The sequence below is a fragment of the Mesoplodon bidens genome (assembly GCF_964165515.1).
Source record: "Mesoplodon bidens genome assembly, chromosome: 3".
In the NCBI taxonomy this organism is placed as follows: domain Eukaryota; kingdom Metazoa; phylum Chordata; class Mammalia; order Artiodactyla; family Ziphiidae; genus Mesoplodon; species Mesoplodon bidens.
This window is the reverse complement of record NC_138178.1, coordinates 149,979,044-149,999,069: the sequence shown is the minus strand read 5'-3', so window position 1 is coordinate 149,999,069 and position 20,026 is coordinate 149,979,044. Positions and strand designations below refer to the sequence as shown.

Sequence of the window (20,026 nt, the reverse complement as noted above, 5' to 3'; positions counted from 1 at the left end):
AATCAAAGAATCCATGCTCATTGTTTCATACACTTCCTGAATGCTGATAAGCACTAAAACTACTTATTTCACAACAGACCTCTCTAGAACTCTGGATTCCTGTTTCTAACTCTCTAAAGGACACCTCCTCCTAAATGTCCCTGTGAAATCTCAATATCAACAGGCACAAATTGCAACTAATCATTCTCCCGCAGCCCTGTTCTTCCTGTGTGCACTATCTTGGTGAATGACACCACTTAATTTCCCAAACAAAAAATTTTTGAGTCGTCTTAGAGTCTGCCTTCTGCCTCTACATACCCAGTTGATCACCAAATGACACCAATTCTCAAAAATAATAAAATAATAGTTTCTTTCCACTTTAAGTATGACTAAGTTAACTATTCCCTGCTCCCAGGTTTTTTTCTTAAGCATGAGCAGAAGTCAGAAAAGGGTAAAGAATACCTGCTCTTGTTAGGTTAAGAAGAATAAAAGAAGTGCTATCACTTGGCTGTAGATCTTGCAACAAGCTAGGAGACTCTGGAGTGGACAAAAACTCCGGAGACTTCTGTACGGTCTGAGCCCTCGTCTCTTCTCCGTCTGGACCCACATTCACCTGAAGGCTTCTCAACACAGCCGAGGAAGGAACCTCCTTGGAGGAGTTAGTATGATTTGGAGTATCATCTAGTAAAGGGAAAATACCACAGCTTTATGTAGCACCTATCTCCAAGGAGTTCACCATTTTGATATACGGTACCTACCACCCTTGTAACATCCCTTAGTGGTACCTAACACCCTTGTAACATCCCTTAGTATCTAACGTCCTTACAGGAGCGGACAGCATTTTTATTTTATAAATACAAAATCTGCCTCAGAAAAGAAGAGAGAGTGAAAGGCAGCTAAAGGGTGTCAACCAAAATGTGAGGGGCAGACTCCTCTGATGGTCGGTGGTAACTAATACGAACCATCCACATTTGGACATTATAGACCTTTGTCCTTCTGAGGGCCCAAATCAATATATTTCCCTTGAAAAATATAGGTACACGATGAATATGAACTCAAGAACAGGATCTAAATTTTAAACTATTCTTCTTGGGAAAAGATACCTCTCTTGAATTTTTATAACATGTATGTGACAGTTCTGGTGAGTCATTAGGGCAAAAATCACAGCCTGGGATATAATTGAAATTGTATAGAATCACGAGTATGTTTCATTATGGTTCTGGGTTTACACCAGATGTAAAGAAATAATTCGGAAGACTTACTTCTAGAACTTTATTCTAAGGGAGGGGATGAATTTCCAAAGGTTTTAGTTGCAATATAATGAAGAACTGCCAACAGTGCTAAAGCATCCGATGTTTTCAGGGGTTTCATTCATCTTTACAGAAGGCAGGTTACGTTATTTTCTTCTTTCAAGGAGATAACAGGTAAGATTATAGAAATTAAGTGGAAGCCTAGGGACAGCACTGCCATTCCAAAGCCTAATGAAGTTGTACAACAAAGTGAATGAATTTAATGCCACACAACTGGTTAAATGGTAGATTTAACTGGTTAAAACAGTAAATTTTATATACACTTTACCACAAAAAAACTGTTCTTAAAGTTCATAGCAGAACTGTTTGTTAAAATACAACACTGGCAAATAACTACATATTCATCAGCTGTGGCATGGAAAAAGAAGTTGTACACTCATATAACAGAATACTATACAGCAATGAAACCAAACAAACCAGAGCTACACACAAGGATGAATCTCACAAACATAAAAGGTACATGATACATTCATATGATTCCACTCATTTAAAGTCCAAAATCAGCTAAAATTAGACTTGGGTGATTAAACTTGGAAAACAAAGAACGGATTTTCAAAAAATTGAGGGCAGTGGTGACCTATGGAAGAACAGAGGTTGCTTTTATCATGGAGGAACCCATGGAGGGCCTGGAAGCTGGCAACGTTCTACTTCTTGATTGGGTGGTGCTATCTCCTTTATAATAATTCTTCAAAAGGTATATCCATATAGCTTTGTGCTTTTCTGTGTCTATCACATATCCCAACTAAAAAGAAAACATGTAGGTCATGCATGGAATGATTCACACATATTTGGGAGGAAGGGGAATGAGGTTAGGGAGGTACGTACAGACACATTTGTGTTTGTAATACTACGTTTCATGAGCTGGGAAGTGAGTACATGGGTTTTCATTTACTATTATCTATAACTGGTTGTCTAAAATATTTTAAATCAAAATTAAAACTAAAAGAAGATGATGTAGAAAAGAAGATGGATGCTTTTGTTCCTGTTTTCATTTCCTTTATTATTGTCAAAATATTTATTCAATATATTAAAATTGGGAGAGAAAATTCAGGAAAAAAAGCCTAATGAAGATCAAATTTTATTCGCACATGGAAGTTTTCACATATTGAAAATCCATGGATTTGGAAACACTCCCAACACACCAGTAGAAAAATGACACTTGAGAGATGGAAGATGTGGGAAAGACAGGAGCTAGATAGAGAAACCTTAAATCAACACTGGTTGGTTGAATATATCTGCCCTTAAGTCACTTCAAAAATCAAAACAGAACACCACTAGAGGATAGTAACCAGAAGACTTTATAACAAATAAGTTGTCACCAACAGGTGACCCTCCCCTGATTTAACATTAATATTCCAAATTTTAAATATCTCAATTTCCAGAAAATAAAGAATCCATTGCATCCAAAAATAATGTTTTCCTTCCTAATAGTCAAGTGATAGGATCTCCTTCTTCTCATCCAAAGCTAATCTCACTACCCATGCTCAGCATTCTACTTCCTTCTACCTCTCCTGGAGCCTCCTCACCAATTACCTACTCTTTGTGTTTGCAGCTTCTCTAATGGGCTCTAACTCTTAGTATAAAACCAACCCCTAATATTTCAGATCTTAAAAAAGAAATCTTTAATGTACTTTATGGCCTTCTCTTTTTCCTTCCCATAGCAAGACAGCCTTTAGAAAGTATAGTTACTTCCTCAACTTGCACTGATACCTCAACCCACTGCAGCCCAGCTTTCCACTCCCTCTCCAAGGAGCAGGTCCTGCCTAGGTCAACAATGACCTCATTGACCCTATCTCATTGGGACAGTCCCTGTCTCAGTGGGCCTCTTAGAAGCACGTGTCACACTTGACTATTCCCTTGGGTTCCATGCCTGCACTCTATGCCAGTATTCCCCCTTTTGCTCTAGCCTTTCTTTCTTCCTTCCTTCGCAGGCTCTCCTGCCTCACCCCATACCTTGAATAGGGAGTTCCATGCAGTTCTGCCTTGGCCTCCTTTTCTTCTCACTCTCACTCTATGGGTGTTCATATCCATTCCTATGACTTAAACTACCAATGCAGGGAATTCCCTGGCAGTCCAGTGGTTGGGACTCCACACTCTCACTGCCAAGGGCCCGGGTTCAATCCCTGGTCAGGGAACTAAGATCCCACAAGCTGCACGGTATGGCAAAAAAAAAAAATTTTTTTTAATAAATAAATAAACTAACAATGCACTTATGACTCCCATGGTTGCTTTTTCTCCACAAGTCCTAATTTTTACAGTTTCTACCAGTCAGTTATAAAGTCAGTTATCACATTCCACCAGTACCACAGAGAAGGCTAAGCTCTTAAGACGTGTTTATCTTATCTCTGGTGATCTTAATTTTTACCTGGTAACATTAGCCGACTGCATTCTGAGGCCTCAGTCACTGGAAGGAGGGACAAGCAAGTAATGTCTTTAGCTTCTGATTCTACTAGCCCCTGTCCCAGTGGGATGGACGTATTCTGAACAAATTGTACCAGCAGCTGAAGGGGAAAGGGGGGATGTGGAGACAACAAATAATACAGGTTATTATGAATGGATCTAAACCTCTGAATTTACCAAAATGCAATGATGTAATTAAGTCTTGATTGCTCACTATTCTCAACCTTATTCATAGAAAAACTAGATTAACTACAAAATAATATTTTAACTTATTTTTATCAAGTGTTCTAGATAAAAATTGAATCGTATAATTAACTTCTATAAAACAGAGAAATGATAAAAATAATTATATTTTTAAATGGTGGCTATTACAAATTCAACTGCATTGTACTGATTAAATTTTATAAAGCACTCTTCTGTGTATTGACTCTTTTAATCCTCACTGTAACTTAGTAAGATTAAACATGTATTTTAAAGACAAGGAATCAAGTTGAAGACACTAAATGACTAGTCCAAGGTCACATCACTAGTTAGGAGCAATGTCAGTCTTCATACTTAGGTAACATGATTCCAAATTCAGTGATCTTTCCACTAAGCAACACAAATGTTCTAAAATTAAAATGAGAAAAATGAATAAAAATTTTAAATGTTTAAAGCCCCTAATCACATTTAAAAAGAAAACACTTTTAGATATATACAAAATTAATAAAAAATGGTTTGTGGTAGTAAATATTACATATATGTCATATACATAAATTTTGTCATTATGTAACTATGTAAATGTATAATAATTTACTTATTTAAATAACAAGTATACAAAGTTACAAAAGGTAAGAATTGAGTTTTTTAATTTTTGAGAAAGTACTTAGTAACAGAAAAATAATAAACTAGTAGTTACAACCAAAACCATATGGCCCACAAAACCTAAAATATTTATCACCTGGCACCATTACAGAAAAAGCTTGCTTACTCCTGAACTAAGAACAAACTCTGGAATACAGCCCACCAAAAGAAAAGGAAACCAGTTGCCTGGGCTCACCTCTGGTTTGGATTCTAACTCATCTGATAACATTGATTCAGCTTCCAAATCCTGTAGCTGTTCAGGGGACAGGTTAAGTTTTTAATTCAGAGTCAATGACACCTTCCTGTTATGCTCATACTCCTCTAGGAAGTGCTATGCTTTTCCTGTAAGATGCTGTGCTGGGTGGGTAATTAATTTAGCCTAAAAAAGGAAAAAAGAAAGAGAGAGAGAATTCAGAGCAGTAGGAAAATGTAGCTAAAAAAACAAAGCCACTTCTTTACATATCCAAAAATCACAACAAGCAAGCAAATAAAGAATTCAGCCCAAAACACTTGTTTTAAAATAGAACAAGCCCAACAGATATCAAAACCCATAAAAAGTTGTACTTCAATGTAGAATTTCTAACAATCTATTCTAAGAACATAGAGAACAGACTTGTGGCTGCCAAGGGGGAAGGGGGTGGGGGAGAAATGGATTGGGAGTTTGGGATTAGCAGATGCAAACTATTATATATAGAATGGATAAACAAGGTCCTACTGTATAGCACAGGGAACTATATTTGATATCCTGTAATAAAGTACAATGGAAAAGAATATGAAAAAGTATACACATACATATATATGTAATGATATAGCTGAATCATTTTGCTGTACAGCAGAAACACAACACTGTAAATCAACTATACTTCAATAAATTTAAAAATAAATAAATAAAATAAAAAATAAGAAAAGATCTTAAGTATGGAAAAAGCTATATGCCCAAAGAATTTCACCTTATCATCTGTGATAATAAATAACTGTAAGCAACATATAAATATACATATATATTCAATTAGGTAATGGTTGATTATAGTAGGACACTGTATGACTTAAAATACCGTTATGAAGGGCTTCCCTGGTGGTGCAGTGGTTGAGAGTCCCCCTGCCAATGCAGGGGACGCGGGTTAGTGCCCCGGTCCGGGAGGATCCCGCGTGCCGCGGAGCGGCTGGGCCCGTGAGCCATGGCCGCTGGGCCTGTGCGTCCGGAGCCTGTGCTCCGCAACGAGAGAGGCCACAACAGTGAGAGGCCCACGTACCGCAAAAAAAAAAAAAAAAAATACAGTTATGAAAACAATGCAACAAAAATGCTAATGACATTAAATTACAAAAACAAAACACAAAATTATACACTTGCGGTTATTAAAACTAGTTAAGATAAACACAGGAAAAAGTAAAAGGAAATCCACACAGCCATGATAGTCACTGTACTGGGTGGGTGGTAGGCTGGTGTGACGTTTTTCTTTTCTTAATTTCCCAATTTTTTTTTTTTTTTTTTTTTTTTTTTTTTTGGCGGTATGTGGGCCTCTCACTGTTGAGGCCTCTCCCGTTGCAGAGCACAGGCTCCAGACGCACAGGCTCAGCGGCCATGGCTCACGGGCCCAGCCGCTCCGCGGCATGTGGGATCCTCCCGGACCGGGGCACGAACCCACGTCCCCTGCATCGGCAGGCGGACTCTCAACCACTGCGCCACCAGGGAAGCCCCCCAATTTTTTATTAAAGGTAATTACACAGTCAAAATTTGAACAGTGTTTCCCCAAAGTAGTATTCTCGGGACACTCATGAAGCTGTTTTCCCCCCTTACTTTAAATTCTCACTTTCTTGATGACTATCCTTAGTGTTGTGTTTGGATTCCTTTTTCTTTTTTGTGTGTATTTATCTATTATAGATTTTTGGTTTGCGGTTACCATGAAATTTTGGTATAGTAGTCTGTATACACAATTGTTTTAAGCTGCTGATCTCTTAATTTCAAATGCATTTTAAATATCCTGCATTTTCACTCTCCTCCTCTCATGATTACTGGTTTTGATATCATATTTTACATCTAATTGTTTTGCACATCCCTCAATTGCTCTTGTGGATGGAGATGATTTTATTACTTTTGCTTTTTAACCTCCCTACTAGTTTGTGTGTGGATGATTTCCTACCTTGACTGTATGTTTGCCTTTACCAGTGAGCTTTCCCATTTTGTAATTTTCTTGTTTCTAGTTGTGGCCTTTTCTTTCCCACCTAGAGAAGTTTCTTTAGCATTTGTTGTAAAGCTGGTTTGATGGTGCTGAATCCTTTTAGCTTTTGCTTCTCTGTAAAGGTTTTGATTTCTCCATCAAATCTGAATGAGAGGGCTTCCCTGGTGGTGCAGTGGTTGAGAGTCCGCCTGCCGGTGCAGGGGACACGGGTTCGTGCCCCAGTCTGGGAGGATCCCACGTGCCGCGGAGCCGCTGGGCCCGTGAGTCATGGCCGCTGGGCCTGAGCGTCCGGAGCCTGTGCTCCGCAGTGGGAGAGGCCACAACAGTGAGAGGCCCACGTAACACACACACACACACAAAAAATCTGAATGAGAGCCTTGCAGGGTAGAGGATTCTTGGTTGTAGGTTTTTCCCTTTTGTCACTTAAAATGTACTCACTCTCTTCTGGCCTGCAGAGTCTGCTGAAAAATCAGCTGATAACCTTATGGGAGTTCCCTTATATGTTATTTGTTGTTTTGCCCTTGTTGCTTTTAGTATTTTCTCTTTATCTTTGTCAATTTGATTACTATGTGTCTCAGCATGTTTTCCCTTGGGTTAATCCTGTATGGGACTCTCTGCACTTCCTGGACTTGGGTAACTGTTTCCTTTCCCACGTTAGGGAAGTTTTCAGCTATTACCTCTTCAAATATTTTCTCAGGCCCTTTCTCTCTCTCTTTTCCTTCTGGGACCCCTATAATGCAAATGTTAGTGTGTTTGATGTCCCAGAGGTCTCTTAAACTGTCTTTTCATTCTTTTTTCTTCATTCTGTTCCGTGGCAGTGCTTTCCACTATTCTTTCTTCCAGCTCACCAATCCGTTCTGCCTCAATTATTCTGCTACTGATTCCTTCCAGTGTATTTTTCATTTTAGTTTTTGTATTCTTCAACTCTGTTTGGTCACTCTTTATATTTTCTAACTCTTTGTTAAAAACTTCTTGTAACTTCTCACTCTGTGCATCCATTCTTTTCCTGAGTTCTTGGTTCATCTTTATGATCATTACTCTGTACTCTTTCTTGGGTAGACTGCCTATCTCCACCTCACTTAGTTGTTGTTTGGGGGTTTTATCTTGTTCCTTTGTCTGGAACATATTCCTCTGCCATCTCATTTTGTCTAAATTTCTATTTGTATTTTTATGTATGTGGTAGGTTAGTTACATTTCTCACCCTTGGAGAAGTGGCCCTCTGTAGGGGATGTCCAGGTGTCCCAGCAGTACACTCTCCTCTCATCACCCAAGGGCCAGGGACCATCTGGTCACAGGGTAGGTTCTGACTTGTGTTTGCAGACTCAGTTCCACAGGCTGCAGGACTGTAGTTTTCTTGCTTCTGGTGTCTGCCCCCTGGTAGGTGAGGCTGGGTCTTGGCCCTCTGGTGGGCAAGGCCAAGTCAAGGGGCATGTCTAGAGGTGGCTGTGGGATCAGGAAGTCTTTAGGCAGCCTGTCTGCTGATGGGTGCGGTTGTGTTCTTGCCCTGTTGGCTGTTTGGCCTGAGGCATCCCAGCACTACAGGCTGTTGGGTAGGGCCAGGTCTTGGTGATAATGACCCAAGCAAGATGTCAGCCTCCAGCCAGAGTTCACACTGATGAATACTCCCCGATATCTCTGCCACCAGTGTCAATGTCCTCAAGGGGAGCCACAGCCACCCCTATCCTCCCCAGGAGACCCTCCAAGACCAGCAAGTTGGTCTGGCCCAGGCTCCTATGAAGTCATCACGGCTTTTGCCCTGGGTTCCATTGCGTGCAAGACCTTGTATGCACCCTCCAAGAGTAGAGCTCCTGTAATTAAGCCCCACTGGCCCTCAAAGCCAAATGCTCTGAGGGCTCCTCCTCCAGATGTCAGACCCCCAGGCTGGGGAGCCCGATATGGGGCTCAGAATGCTCACTCCCATGGGAGAACTTCTGCAATATAACTGTTCTTCAGTTTGTGGGTTACCCACGTGGGGAGTATAGGATTTGATTATATCACAAGTGTGCCCCTCCTACCGTCTCGTTGTGGTTTCTTCTTTATGTCTTTGGATGTAGATTATCTTTTTGATAGGTTCCAGTCTTTTTCATCAATGGTTGTTCAGCAGTTAGCTGTGATTTTGCTGTGCTTGTGAGAGGAGGTGAGCTCAAGGTCCTTCTACTCTGCCATCTTGTCCTCCCATCCTCTAAATTCTTAGTTTCTTAAAGTTTTTCTTTCAGGATTTTGGCAAATGAGTCCACTTTATTTCGCACAATTTTTGCTTAAATTGGAAGCACTATTATATACAAAGTAAGCATACAGTGTAAAATATACCCAGGATGGGAGTTTTCAATACATACCAAGGTACAGTGGAAAGTTAGAATAAGAAAGACTTACTCTACAAAAAGGGCATTTAGAAGTATGTGAATAAATGTTTATTCTCCTGTTGATTAAACCTCTCCCCACTGCTAGCTTCCAGAAATCCTCACTTTCATCATAAAAAAAATGTATAAGATGTAAATGAAAAGGCTCATTTTAAGTTTACCACATAAAGCTGTCATAAATCCCTGACTTGCCCTTTCACATACGTTTTTCTTATTCAAGCACTATGCTCAATGTAGTTTACCCATCCCTCTTTTCAGAGAGGAAGGAACCAAGGCTTAGTACAGTTACTTGCTCAAGTTATTAAGCTGCAGAGCCAGCATTCCCACCCACAGAGCAGGCTGGCATGAATAGTAATTACATCTCTCTAGGTCTGATCTTGAATCATCAGGATTCAAGAATTAAGAATTCCTTTTCCCCAATTCCAGCTCATTTCAAGCAGCCAAGAAATTACCAAATGTTTGTTTAGGTTAACCTTAGGGTTCCTCCAACTTGAAGATGCCAGGACTGTAAAATCTCTAAGAAACTAGACAACTATTTACTGTCCTTTATATTTGTTAGTTTTCTTAGAAACTGATGGCAGTGGCTCCATTTCTGATATCCTTACGTAATGAAAATTTTAAAAAATTAAGTATATGAACATGTGTACCAAACAAGGGAAAAAATCAGATATACTATATTTTAGACATTTTTGCAAATCTGTAATAACAATTTAGAGAAGGGAGATGCCACCTCTCTTACAGTTTAATAGATACCTCTAGATCACCATTTCTCATGCTCATGGTTATCTGTGACGTTTCATTTTAGTCATTTCAATGATAATTTTTAAAAAATTAACACATGCATTTTCTGGAACAAATCAGTATCCATATTATAACTGAGTTCTACCACACAATTTTGGTGCCCAGTTTGTGGTTTGTATGTTTGCTGTATAAACAAAAGAGAGATGAGTAGGATGCAGCAGAATAGGCAGGATGACCTCAAGAGAATCTGTATTGGAGCACTCAGTACCATACCGAGTGTATTGGGTGGATCTCATCTTTAACACAGCAACTTACTATGTACATTAGCTGGAAATGTGAAGGCATATATGCAATTAAAAATTTCTATTCCCAATTCAAGTTACCCACTTAACAGATTTCAAAAACTATAATTCAAATATTTTTTTTACATTAACAGCTTCACTGAGATGTAATTCACATACCATACGGTTCACTCACTTCAAAAGTACAACTAAATTTTTTTAGTATGTTCACAGTTATGCGACCATAACCACAATCAATTTTACAACAATTTCATCACCCCAAAACAGAAACCTATTAGTAATCACTCCCCATTTCCTCCCAAACCGTCCCCTGACCAAGCCTAGGCAACCACTAATCTATTTTTTGTCTCTATGGATTTCCCTATTCTGGACATTTCATATAAATGGAATTATATATGTAATCTTTTGTGTTTGGCTGCTTTCACATAGCACACTGTTTCCAATGTTCATCCTTGTTATAGCATGTACCAGTACTTAATTTCTTTTTATTGTCAAATAATATTCTATTGCATGGATATACATTTTATTTGTCCATTTATCAGTTGACGGTCATTTGGGTTGTTTCCACAATTTGGCTATCATGAAAAATGCTGCTATAACATTCATGTACAATTTTTTTAATTAATTTATTTATTTATTTTTGGCTGTGTTGGGTCTTCGTTGCTGTGTGCGGGCTTTCTCTAGTTGCGGTGAGTGGGGGTTACTCTTTCATCGTGGTGCGCAGGCTTCTCACTGCAGTGGCTTCTCTTGTTGCGGAGCATGGGCTCTAGGCACGCGGGCTACAGTAGTTGTGGCATGCAGGCTCAGTAGTTGTGGCTCACGGGCTTAGATGCTCCGCGGCATGTGGGATCTTCCCGGACCAGGGCTCGAACCCATGTCCCCTGCACTGGCAGGCGGATTCTTAACCACTGCGCCACCAGGGAAGCCCCATGTACAAATTTTTGTGTGGACATATGTTTTCACTCTTTAGGGTATACATCTAGGAGTGGAAATGATAGGTGATACAGTAACTGTGTTTAACCTCTTGAGGAATTACCAGGCTATTTTCCAAAGTGGCTGCACCATTTTACAATCTCACCAGTAGTGCATGAGGGATCCAATTCCTCCCTATCCTCTCCTTTTAAAATACACCTTTTTTTTAAATTACAGCCATCCTAGTGAGTGTGAAGTGGTAACTCATTGTAGTTTTGAGTTGCATTACCTGATAGCTAATGATGTTGAGCATCTTTTCATGTGCTTATATGCCACTTGCACATCTTTTTTGGAGAAATGCTTATTCAGATCGTTGGCCCATTTTTAAATTGAGTTGTCTTTTTATTATTGAGTTGTAAGAATTCTTTATATATTCTAGATATGAGTCCCTTACCAGATATAAGATTTGCCCAAACTTTCTCCCTTTCTGTGTTATCTTTTTATTTGCAACACAAATCTTATCTTTTTCTGAATAAGGCAACTCTAACTCTACAAAGTTATCAAACAATACCTCACTGAAGCTGGCATTCAAGGACTTCTGGCCAGTTTTGGTTGAATATGATCTGATTATCATAAACTGCTTCACAATGCCTTCACATCACAAATACTACCTTGTATGATATTCTCTACATTGCTATTACTAAAGTTAAAATATAGAAACAGATTATATATATTAGTGAATCCAAAGCTAAATCTTTCCACTATTCAGATCAACATTAAGCATTTCATTTCAGTAAAACAACATCTCTACAACATAATATGAATGTTAATTTGGATCTTCTTGGGTTTTGGTATGGTTTACATCTATATACTTACTCATAAAGATATAAATCCATGGTAACAATGGACATAACACTGATAACCTAAATTGTACTATATACATGGTTCCTATGGCCATCAAAACATATCAGATTGCTTAAGAAAACAACCTTGCTTCAGCATATATTATATATTTTTAAAAATTCCACTGACCCTACCATTGCTAGTACTAAATTATTTGTAAATTTGTTTTGATTTTATAGTTGATTAAAAGGTATAGGGGTTCAACACAGGAGGGATAAGGATTACCTAGCTTTTTTTTTTTTTTTTTTGCTGCACGAGGGCCTCTCACTGCTGTGGCCTCTCCCGTTGCGGAGCACAGGCTCCGGACGCACAGGCTCAGCGGCCATGGCTCACGGGCCCAGCCGCTCCGCGGCATGTGGGATCTTCCCAGACCAGGGCACGAACCCATGTCCCCTGCATCGGCAGGCGGACTCTCAACCACTGCACCACCAGGGAAGCCCGATTACCTAGCTTTTCGTTTGAGTATATTTAAAGTATCTATGATAAAAATAATTTACCAGTATGGGGTTGCGGGGGAGTGTCCAATGCAAGGTCTTTCCTTCAAATGCAATTTACATGACACTGGAGTGAAAGGCACTGCTTTACTCAAACAGAAGCTATTTTCAAGATAATTATGGGTCTCAGAGGAAATTTCTTCCTAGGCTTTCTTATATTAATTAAGATAAGAGATTAGAGATGCAATACCAAGCAGTCGTCTACATCACCCAAAGTCCTTGAAGTGGACAGTAATATTTGCTCATGTTTATTTTGTATCTTTACCCAGACAGACAAAATTTGTATTCTTATTTCCTTCTAAATAGAAAAATTACTAATTTAGCTCCATAAAAAATAAAAGAGATAATGATATTTAACTATCAGCAACAAAGGCCAGGCACATCAAATCCTATTTTCCACAAATCATAACATAAATAAGGAATCTTGGCTCCGGATGAAGAGTTCATAACAAAACTAACTGATCTCAGAAACCCAAGGATTGGTCTAAGTATACTGTTCAGACCTTTCCTCCCTCTACCCTTGGCAACAACTAAATTTTACTGTGTGCATGGTTCCCCATGGCCACGAAAGCATATTAGACTGCTTAAAGGAACAATCTTGGTCTAGCACATATTATATTTTTTAGAAATCCACTGACTCTGCCACTGCTATTATTGAATATATTACCCCACAGTCAGCCTAAGGGTTAAAAAAAATGCAGGCAACACAAACCTTTGCAATGAACCAAAGCAAAGAACACAAGAAGCCCTGAAAAGTTCTGGGAATAAGTAACGAGAGAACACCTAACAACAGCAAAGTAGATTTAGGACAACAGCAATCTCTATGACCATCCTGAGAACAACTCTCTTTCTGTTTTTAGCCAAATAAATAAATCCTGGGAACTGAAGTTTGATGAACTGTATTCTTTTTTTTACAGTACACTCAACATCATCCAGCAAATCATGCATTAACACTAAGGAGCTGAACAAGTTTAATAAAGAAGTTGAGATGTTTAAAAAAAATATCCAAGGTCTCTAAAGTAGGAATCTAAATTCTGCCTCTGACTCATTGGTTGAGACCTGGGCAAGCTATTCATCTTCTTGGCCCTGGGAAACTTATCTGAAATACAGAAATGAAATAGGTCTACCCTAAGATTATTTATATATTAGGCAATAGAAATAATTACAAAATTCTTCAGAAACAAAGTTCTGCATAAGTGCTTAAGAAACAAGTAAATCTATCAAACGATTAATGTACTATAAAAGGTTAAGAAATCTGCTTTTTGTTACTGAGTCCAAATTTCCTATACAGCAGTGGTTTTCAAACTTTTTCTGACTGCAACGCACAGTAAGATACATTTTCCATCATAACCCAGAGAATGAAACACACACAGATACACACAAATAACACTTTCATAAAACAATAAAATACTAACATATACTAATCTCATGCACTTTGAATTTATTTTTAAATGATAAGATCCACGAAAATGTTCTCACAGCTATTAACAGGTTATGTCCCACAGATTGAAAAACACTGTAAAGTATTTTCAAGTGTCTAAAATGCGTATGTTTAACACAGAATCAGTCTTAAAATATAAAGCCATAGATATAAACCTGCTGTAAGTACAAACAATCAGCAATTACCATTGATAAAGTCTTGGTGAAATTGAGATTACTTAAACCTCAAATCTCCTTGAGGTCTGCAAAGGAAAATACTACACACTAGGCAAAGAAAGACAAAGTAGTTTTTCTAATTAACCAGTCTTTGGTCCCACACCCTAATGAAGAACTCTCATATACTAGACAGGAATTAGTGGTAACACCATTTCCCTAGAGTAGGTATGGCCTAAAACCAATGCAGGCTACATGGAGAAATACTGGGAGGGAAAAACCAATCCAAAGTAAACTAAGCAAGCAACAGGGGAACAGAGCTGATACAGGTCTCTTGCCTTAGTCCTGACTGCCATACAGAAGGGAGTGTATTCCAAACAGAAAGATGACCAGGGGCTTTTAATACTCTGCATCATGAAAGAAACAGAACAGCATTGTGTCAACCTCCAAAAAGCAATGTGATTCCACCCTAGAATACAAAGCCCAGAATACCAGTATTGCTCTTATCCTCTTGAGGGAGGTAGAAAATGCCTTGACCTTGACCTGCTTTTGGAAAGAAGGCGAAGGCTGAGGGAGGCTTGAGAAAAAAGAGGGAAGAAACTGAGAAACACTGTGCTCCCCCAATTGGTCACTATTCATAAAGGTTAAAATAAAGCACATAATTTCAATCAAGAGGACTAGTCTCTCTTACCATGGGCCAATCTGCTTCTCAGCTCCCCCGAAACCTGTGGCTGACCACAGATACAGACAGGAACAAAACTCAGTAATACTTAAAAAACGAAAACAAAATTCTACTAATGTTAGTGAATTCCAAAGACCAAAAATTTAAATTTAAAAAAGAGCAGTTTAAGTTTTGGCATAAAATGGTAGTGAAAGGAACAGAAAAACCAAGAAACTTTTTAATATCATATCTAGTATATGATATAGCATGAGAGTTAATTAAATTCTAATGATAAAGTGGTAACGGGTACTGATAAAAGACATTTGGAATATAGAACTGTGAAGCCAGAACGAATCTCAGAAACCGTAGCATTCATCCTGCGCCTTCCCTCTTCTCTTCCCAGGATCTTCTGGGATGCTCCATTCCTACAGCCCTGATTTTTATTCCGGTCACCTCCCCATTTCTCTGCAATCCTTCAGAGACAAATTTAAGCCAATGATCTTCATGCTGCCAAATTTAGGGGATACTTTGCTGCCCTCATCTTACTTGACCTTTGCAAGGGACAGCTATTATTTTTGACTGTTCCACATTCATTCCCCCGTTTGGGTGACAGGATCCACATTTTGTTTGGGGATCTATCCCTCCCCCACTGGATACATTCTTAGTGCGATTATAGATTAAAGTGTTCTTTTCTATCCTGACCAACTGTTGGACACTCAACCCATGATGAACAAATCAGATACTTTTCCTCAGACTGTGAATTCTAAAAGAAGTAACTAAGGTGAAAACTGCTGTAGCAGCCCATTCACTCCAGTACTGCAATTAGCAGCCTCCCCCTGGGGCTGCTCAGATTCCTGTCCTTTTCAAAGCCAGGCCTTCAGTATTTCCTTTGATCCTGTCAGCTGCCCACATCCTTGTCATAAATTCCTCTTCTCCTCAAGTAAGTTGGTCATTTGCAACCAGTCATAACTGATGTTTTCCCTTAGAAGTACTGCCTCCTTCCTCAAACACTTTACTCACTCTCTTTTGCTTCTAAGATACTTCTTCCTTATTTTAATCCTACCTCATTGGCCATTCCTCCAGTTTCCTTCGATAACTCCTATTATATTCCTCCTCCACTCATCCTCTAAATATTAATGTTCTTCAGGATAGTTTGCAGGCCAGGCCCTCTTCTCTTGCTAGACTCTCTTCCTAGTGTGAACTCATGGCTTTAAATGATACGGTCTCCAAAATTTTTATCTATAGCCCAGATGTCTCCTCTGAGCTGCAAACTTGTACATAAGATTGCTTATTTGACATCTCTACCTCATGTTTTGATATCTCAGATTTAACATGTTCAAAATGAATTCTCTCCCAAGCCTATTTCCCATCCTCCCCTGCCAGCCCCTCTGACCACAACCCTCCGCTCAAGGGAGGATCACCATTCACCCCATTTAGAAGCCACTTTTATTACTTTCTTTCCTTTGTTCCCAGTATCCAGTCCAGCTGCAAGTCTGGACTTGATTCTATCTCCAAAAGGGATCGCAAATCCACCTACTTCTACCTCTACTGCCACTACTCCACTCCAGGCCACCAGCAACCTTGCCTTAAAGTACTGTTACTGTCTCCTAACTGGTCTCCCTGCTTCTATACTTTGCCTCCCTCCATTCTGTTCTCTTCACATCACTTAATATCATCTTAAAATGTGAATTTTCACATTTTTTTCACGTGGCTTCCCAATGCATCTAGAAAAAATCCAAACTCCTTATCCTGACCTATAAGGACCTATGTGATCCATTCCTGCCTCGATTCAAGCTCCAGCCAGATGACTCTCCCTTAGTTCCTTGAACACATTAAGCTCTTTCCTATGTTAGGGATTTGCACACATCATTTCCTCTACTTAGGAATGTTTTCTCTTCCATTGCTCTTTTTCATTCTTCAGGGCTCTACTTAACTATCAACTCATGCAGAAACGCTCTGCCTGATAACCTTATCCAAGGAAGGTTCCTCATACCCCCACTTTTATTTTCTATCTCTGCTGTCTCCATTACAGCACTTACCACAATTTCTAATTCTTTTGTTTTGATACAGTATTCACTTTTTGTCTGGCTACCCCCTAAATTGTAAGCTCCATAAACAAGGGCAAGAACTAGCCTGTCTGGTTCACTACTATACCTCCCAGAACCCATCACCTAGTGCCTGGCAAAGTATTGTAGGTAATTCATAAGGAATTTAGGTCTCCAAGAGTCATTTCTGATACTGTGAAGCTCTGAGATTGTCTTTACTATGAGTTTAAAGGGCTTTTATACAAACTTCCTGTAAGCAGCTAGTAGGCACTGAACAAATATTTGTATAACGAATGAATGACTCCGTGAATGATACACAAATTTTTGTCTCTATTTCTGACCTCTCTCTGTACTCTAAACTTTCATTTCTAACTGCTTGCTAGGTATCCCCATGTGGATATCTAACTCAATTTTAACAATGTCCAAAATCTAGACTGTCACCTTCCCTACCAAACCTGTTCTTCTTCCTGTATTATCCATTTCAGTTATTGCCCAATTGTTCTCCCACTCAGCTACAAATTCTAGGTCTTGAACAATCGCTCTCATCCTCCATATTTAAGTAATCCCAGTGGTTCTGATTCCTCCAAATTTACTCCTACCATAATGCCCTGTTTAGGTTTTTCATTATCTTTCAACTACACTATGAATATAGGCTTCTAACTGGCCACCTTGCCCTTAAAATTCCCCTTTCCATTCCATCTTTTATGCAGCCACTCGAGTTATCCTTCCAAAACACAGAAATGCTTACCTCACTTCCGTTACCCAAAGTTCAGTGCTTCAGAATTAACAGTCAAATCCCTAAGCATGGCATTTTAAATATTCAACAATATGTCCTCAAATACTGTTCCAACTGCAGCATCCACTATATTCCTCAATGAACCCTTTTCTCCAGTACACACTGGATTGGCTACTAAATGAACACTCCAACCTATTTTAGTGCTCAAGGTCCCTTTCCCTTGTGATAGTTCTTCAGTAATAAGACCCTCCAGTAATAAAACCCTCCAATCCAGCTGTGAGCTTTTGAAATCCTTTCCAGTCTTTAAAATCCAACTCATACACCATCCTCCATGAAGACCCCTTTCCCTCCAGTTAGAACAAATCTGTCCTTCCCTTGGTGTTCTCACAACACAGTTTAACCTCTCTTTAGCAATTATTTCAGCCTGCCTTGGGAGTTAGTTGTCTACCTGCATATTTTTCTCACTGGTTAAGGTTCATTGAATTTATCATCCTTCTCCCATCCTTCTCCCTTCTCCACTGATGCTTTGCACAAACTAAGCATTCAGGAAATATTTGCTGAATGAATAGGTAACCCCCTTCATTTACAGAAGGAAAAAAAAGTCCAAAGCTACAGATTAACTTGCCAAAAATTAGACCTCTACTTAGATGTAAAACTTAAAAAACTAGAACCTAAATCTTTTGACTGCAAGTTTAGTTGACCTTGTCTCACACGAAGATAACACAAAGCGGAATTTCTCACTCCCTAACAATAACAAAATGTCCCTGGCTTTATTTTAAAATGTTTCTTTTATTCTCTTTGCGAATACGCTGTGTTGGTCCTTGTGCAAAACTGAGGAAGAAATACAAATTAAGTTCCAAGTTAATAATATTTAACTTTCAAATCGCTCTTAAATGCATTTCAGAGCCTCATGAGCAAGTGAGATAAACTTTAATAAACTAACTGAACTCTTTTCTCTGAAGAAACTTCAACCTGCGAAATGCATAAGGCTGTAGACTCTCACAGCCCACACCCTCGCCTTGAAATGACACGCAAATGAGAAACCAGTGGCCCAGACCCTCCGAGTCAGCAGCCTTCCTTCTTCTAGACCGAGAAAGTAAGTGGACGTACGAAAGAAGAGGGTAGATCTAGGCTAAAATGTCCAGGGCAGAGTCGCCTTGACATCCTCGTTCCCCCATTACAACAGCCTAGTGAAGGGCCCCAAGGTCCGCACGCAGGCCTCGCGGAGGGTGCAGTCCGGGAGCCCCCGCCGGGGGGACTCGCTGACTCTAGCTTTCTCCAGGTTGGTCTTGTCCCCATGCCCCTGGCCCCGAAACCAAGCGAAGGAGCCGAAACATCTGCCCCAAAAAGCCCGCGAGAAGAGCCGAAGCCGTAGGGCTTCAGACCGGCCGCTCCAGATCCGGGTGGGGTGCCCCGGGGCGGTTTCCCTGTCCTCTCCGGGGGCAAACTCGGCCCGAGCCCCCGAGGAGCCAGCACTGGCTCCCTCCCTCTCGGGGACCACCTAGCCGAGCGGGTCGGTCAGGCTCACCCCGTAGCTCACCTCTCCGTCCCGGGCAGCCGTCCGTCCGTCAGTCGGTCCCGAATTCTGTCCACACAGAGCGTCTTCCGGCTCCCGCCGGAAGCAGCTCGAGCGCGGGACAGGAAGTTTGGCCGCCCCCCCGCCCCACACACCCACTCGCTCGCCTCCGAGCCAGGCTGCTGCAGCCCCGCAGGAGGTTCCGCCCCGCGGGCCGCTGGCCTGCGCGGGCCAGGCAGGCTTGGCTCGGAGAGGGAAGGCACTGCAGTCTCCTGCCTCCCACTCGTTCCCTCTCGGCCTTTGTAGCTCCGTGGTCTGCGAAGCCCGAAAAACGGGGTCAGTCAATTCTAGGCGTGACGTCACTGCTTCCCTGCTGCAGCGGATGGGGTAGTTATCTCCTGTCAGCTGAGATCAGTACATGTTGCAATGGAGGCAAGCGAGAAAGAAAAGATCACTACTTAAAACATTTATCAAAGTTCTTAGTGAAGAGGACCTCGAAGCTTCACTGCCCGAGAAGGGAACTTGCAGAATCTAGTTCTGCACTGCATACCAGGTGGGGTAAGAATTGAGACTCCGGTGTAGAACTTTTTTTTGGAAGGTGAAGTCCCTACAGTCTGGGTTCCGTCAGTACAGTAGGATGTAAAGAGCTCTCCGATGTCCACACCGGTGCTAGAACACTTGAGTTTCAGGCCAGATGCCGCAACTTGTTAGAGCTTTATGTGTTTGACTGACTTTGTGAAATTACTAATTTTTGAATACTTGCTGCGTGCCAAAGGATGAAGGAGGGACTGAGCTAAGATAGTGGCAGTGGGAATTAAAGGTGTTTTCTAAGAAGGGCATTTTCAAGGACAGAGACGAGGTTGAAGAAACCAGGGGAGTAGTTTAGTACACCAACGATGGTGATTTGAAAACAAAAAAGCAACATGTTTCAGAGGAAGATAATTCCTCTTTAGATAAGCCGAGTTTATCTATTCCAGATGCCTATGGGATATTTACTTGGAGGTAAAGTTCCCTACCTAGCTCAAGAGGTCAGAAATAAGATACAGATTTG

General features: G+C 40.3%; 1 protein-coding gene across 1 annotated transcript in view; it reads right to left on the bottom strand.

Moving 5' to 3' along the window:
- The window catches only part of ZNF410 (zinc finger protein 410), a 40,049-nt gene extending 20,942 nt beyond the window's left edge, over positions 1-19,107 (bottom strand). Inside the window, exons 1-4 of the mRNA XM_081229809.1 lie at positions 19,000-19,107; positions 4,729-4,911; positions 3,655-3,790; positions 442-660 (exon numbers count right to left, since the gene is read on the bottom strand). Of these exons, the coding sequence (XP_081085935.1) occupies positions 442-660; positions 3,655-3,790; positions 4,729-4,761 (388 nt within the window). The 5' untranslated portion in view covers positions 4,762-4,911; positions 19,000-19,107. The remainder of the gene's footprint in view (positions 1-441; positions 661-3,654; positions 3,791-4,728; positions 4,912-18,999) is intronic.
- Positions 19,108-20,026: the final 919 nt, after the last annotated feature.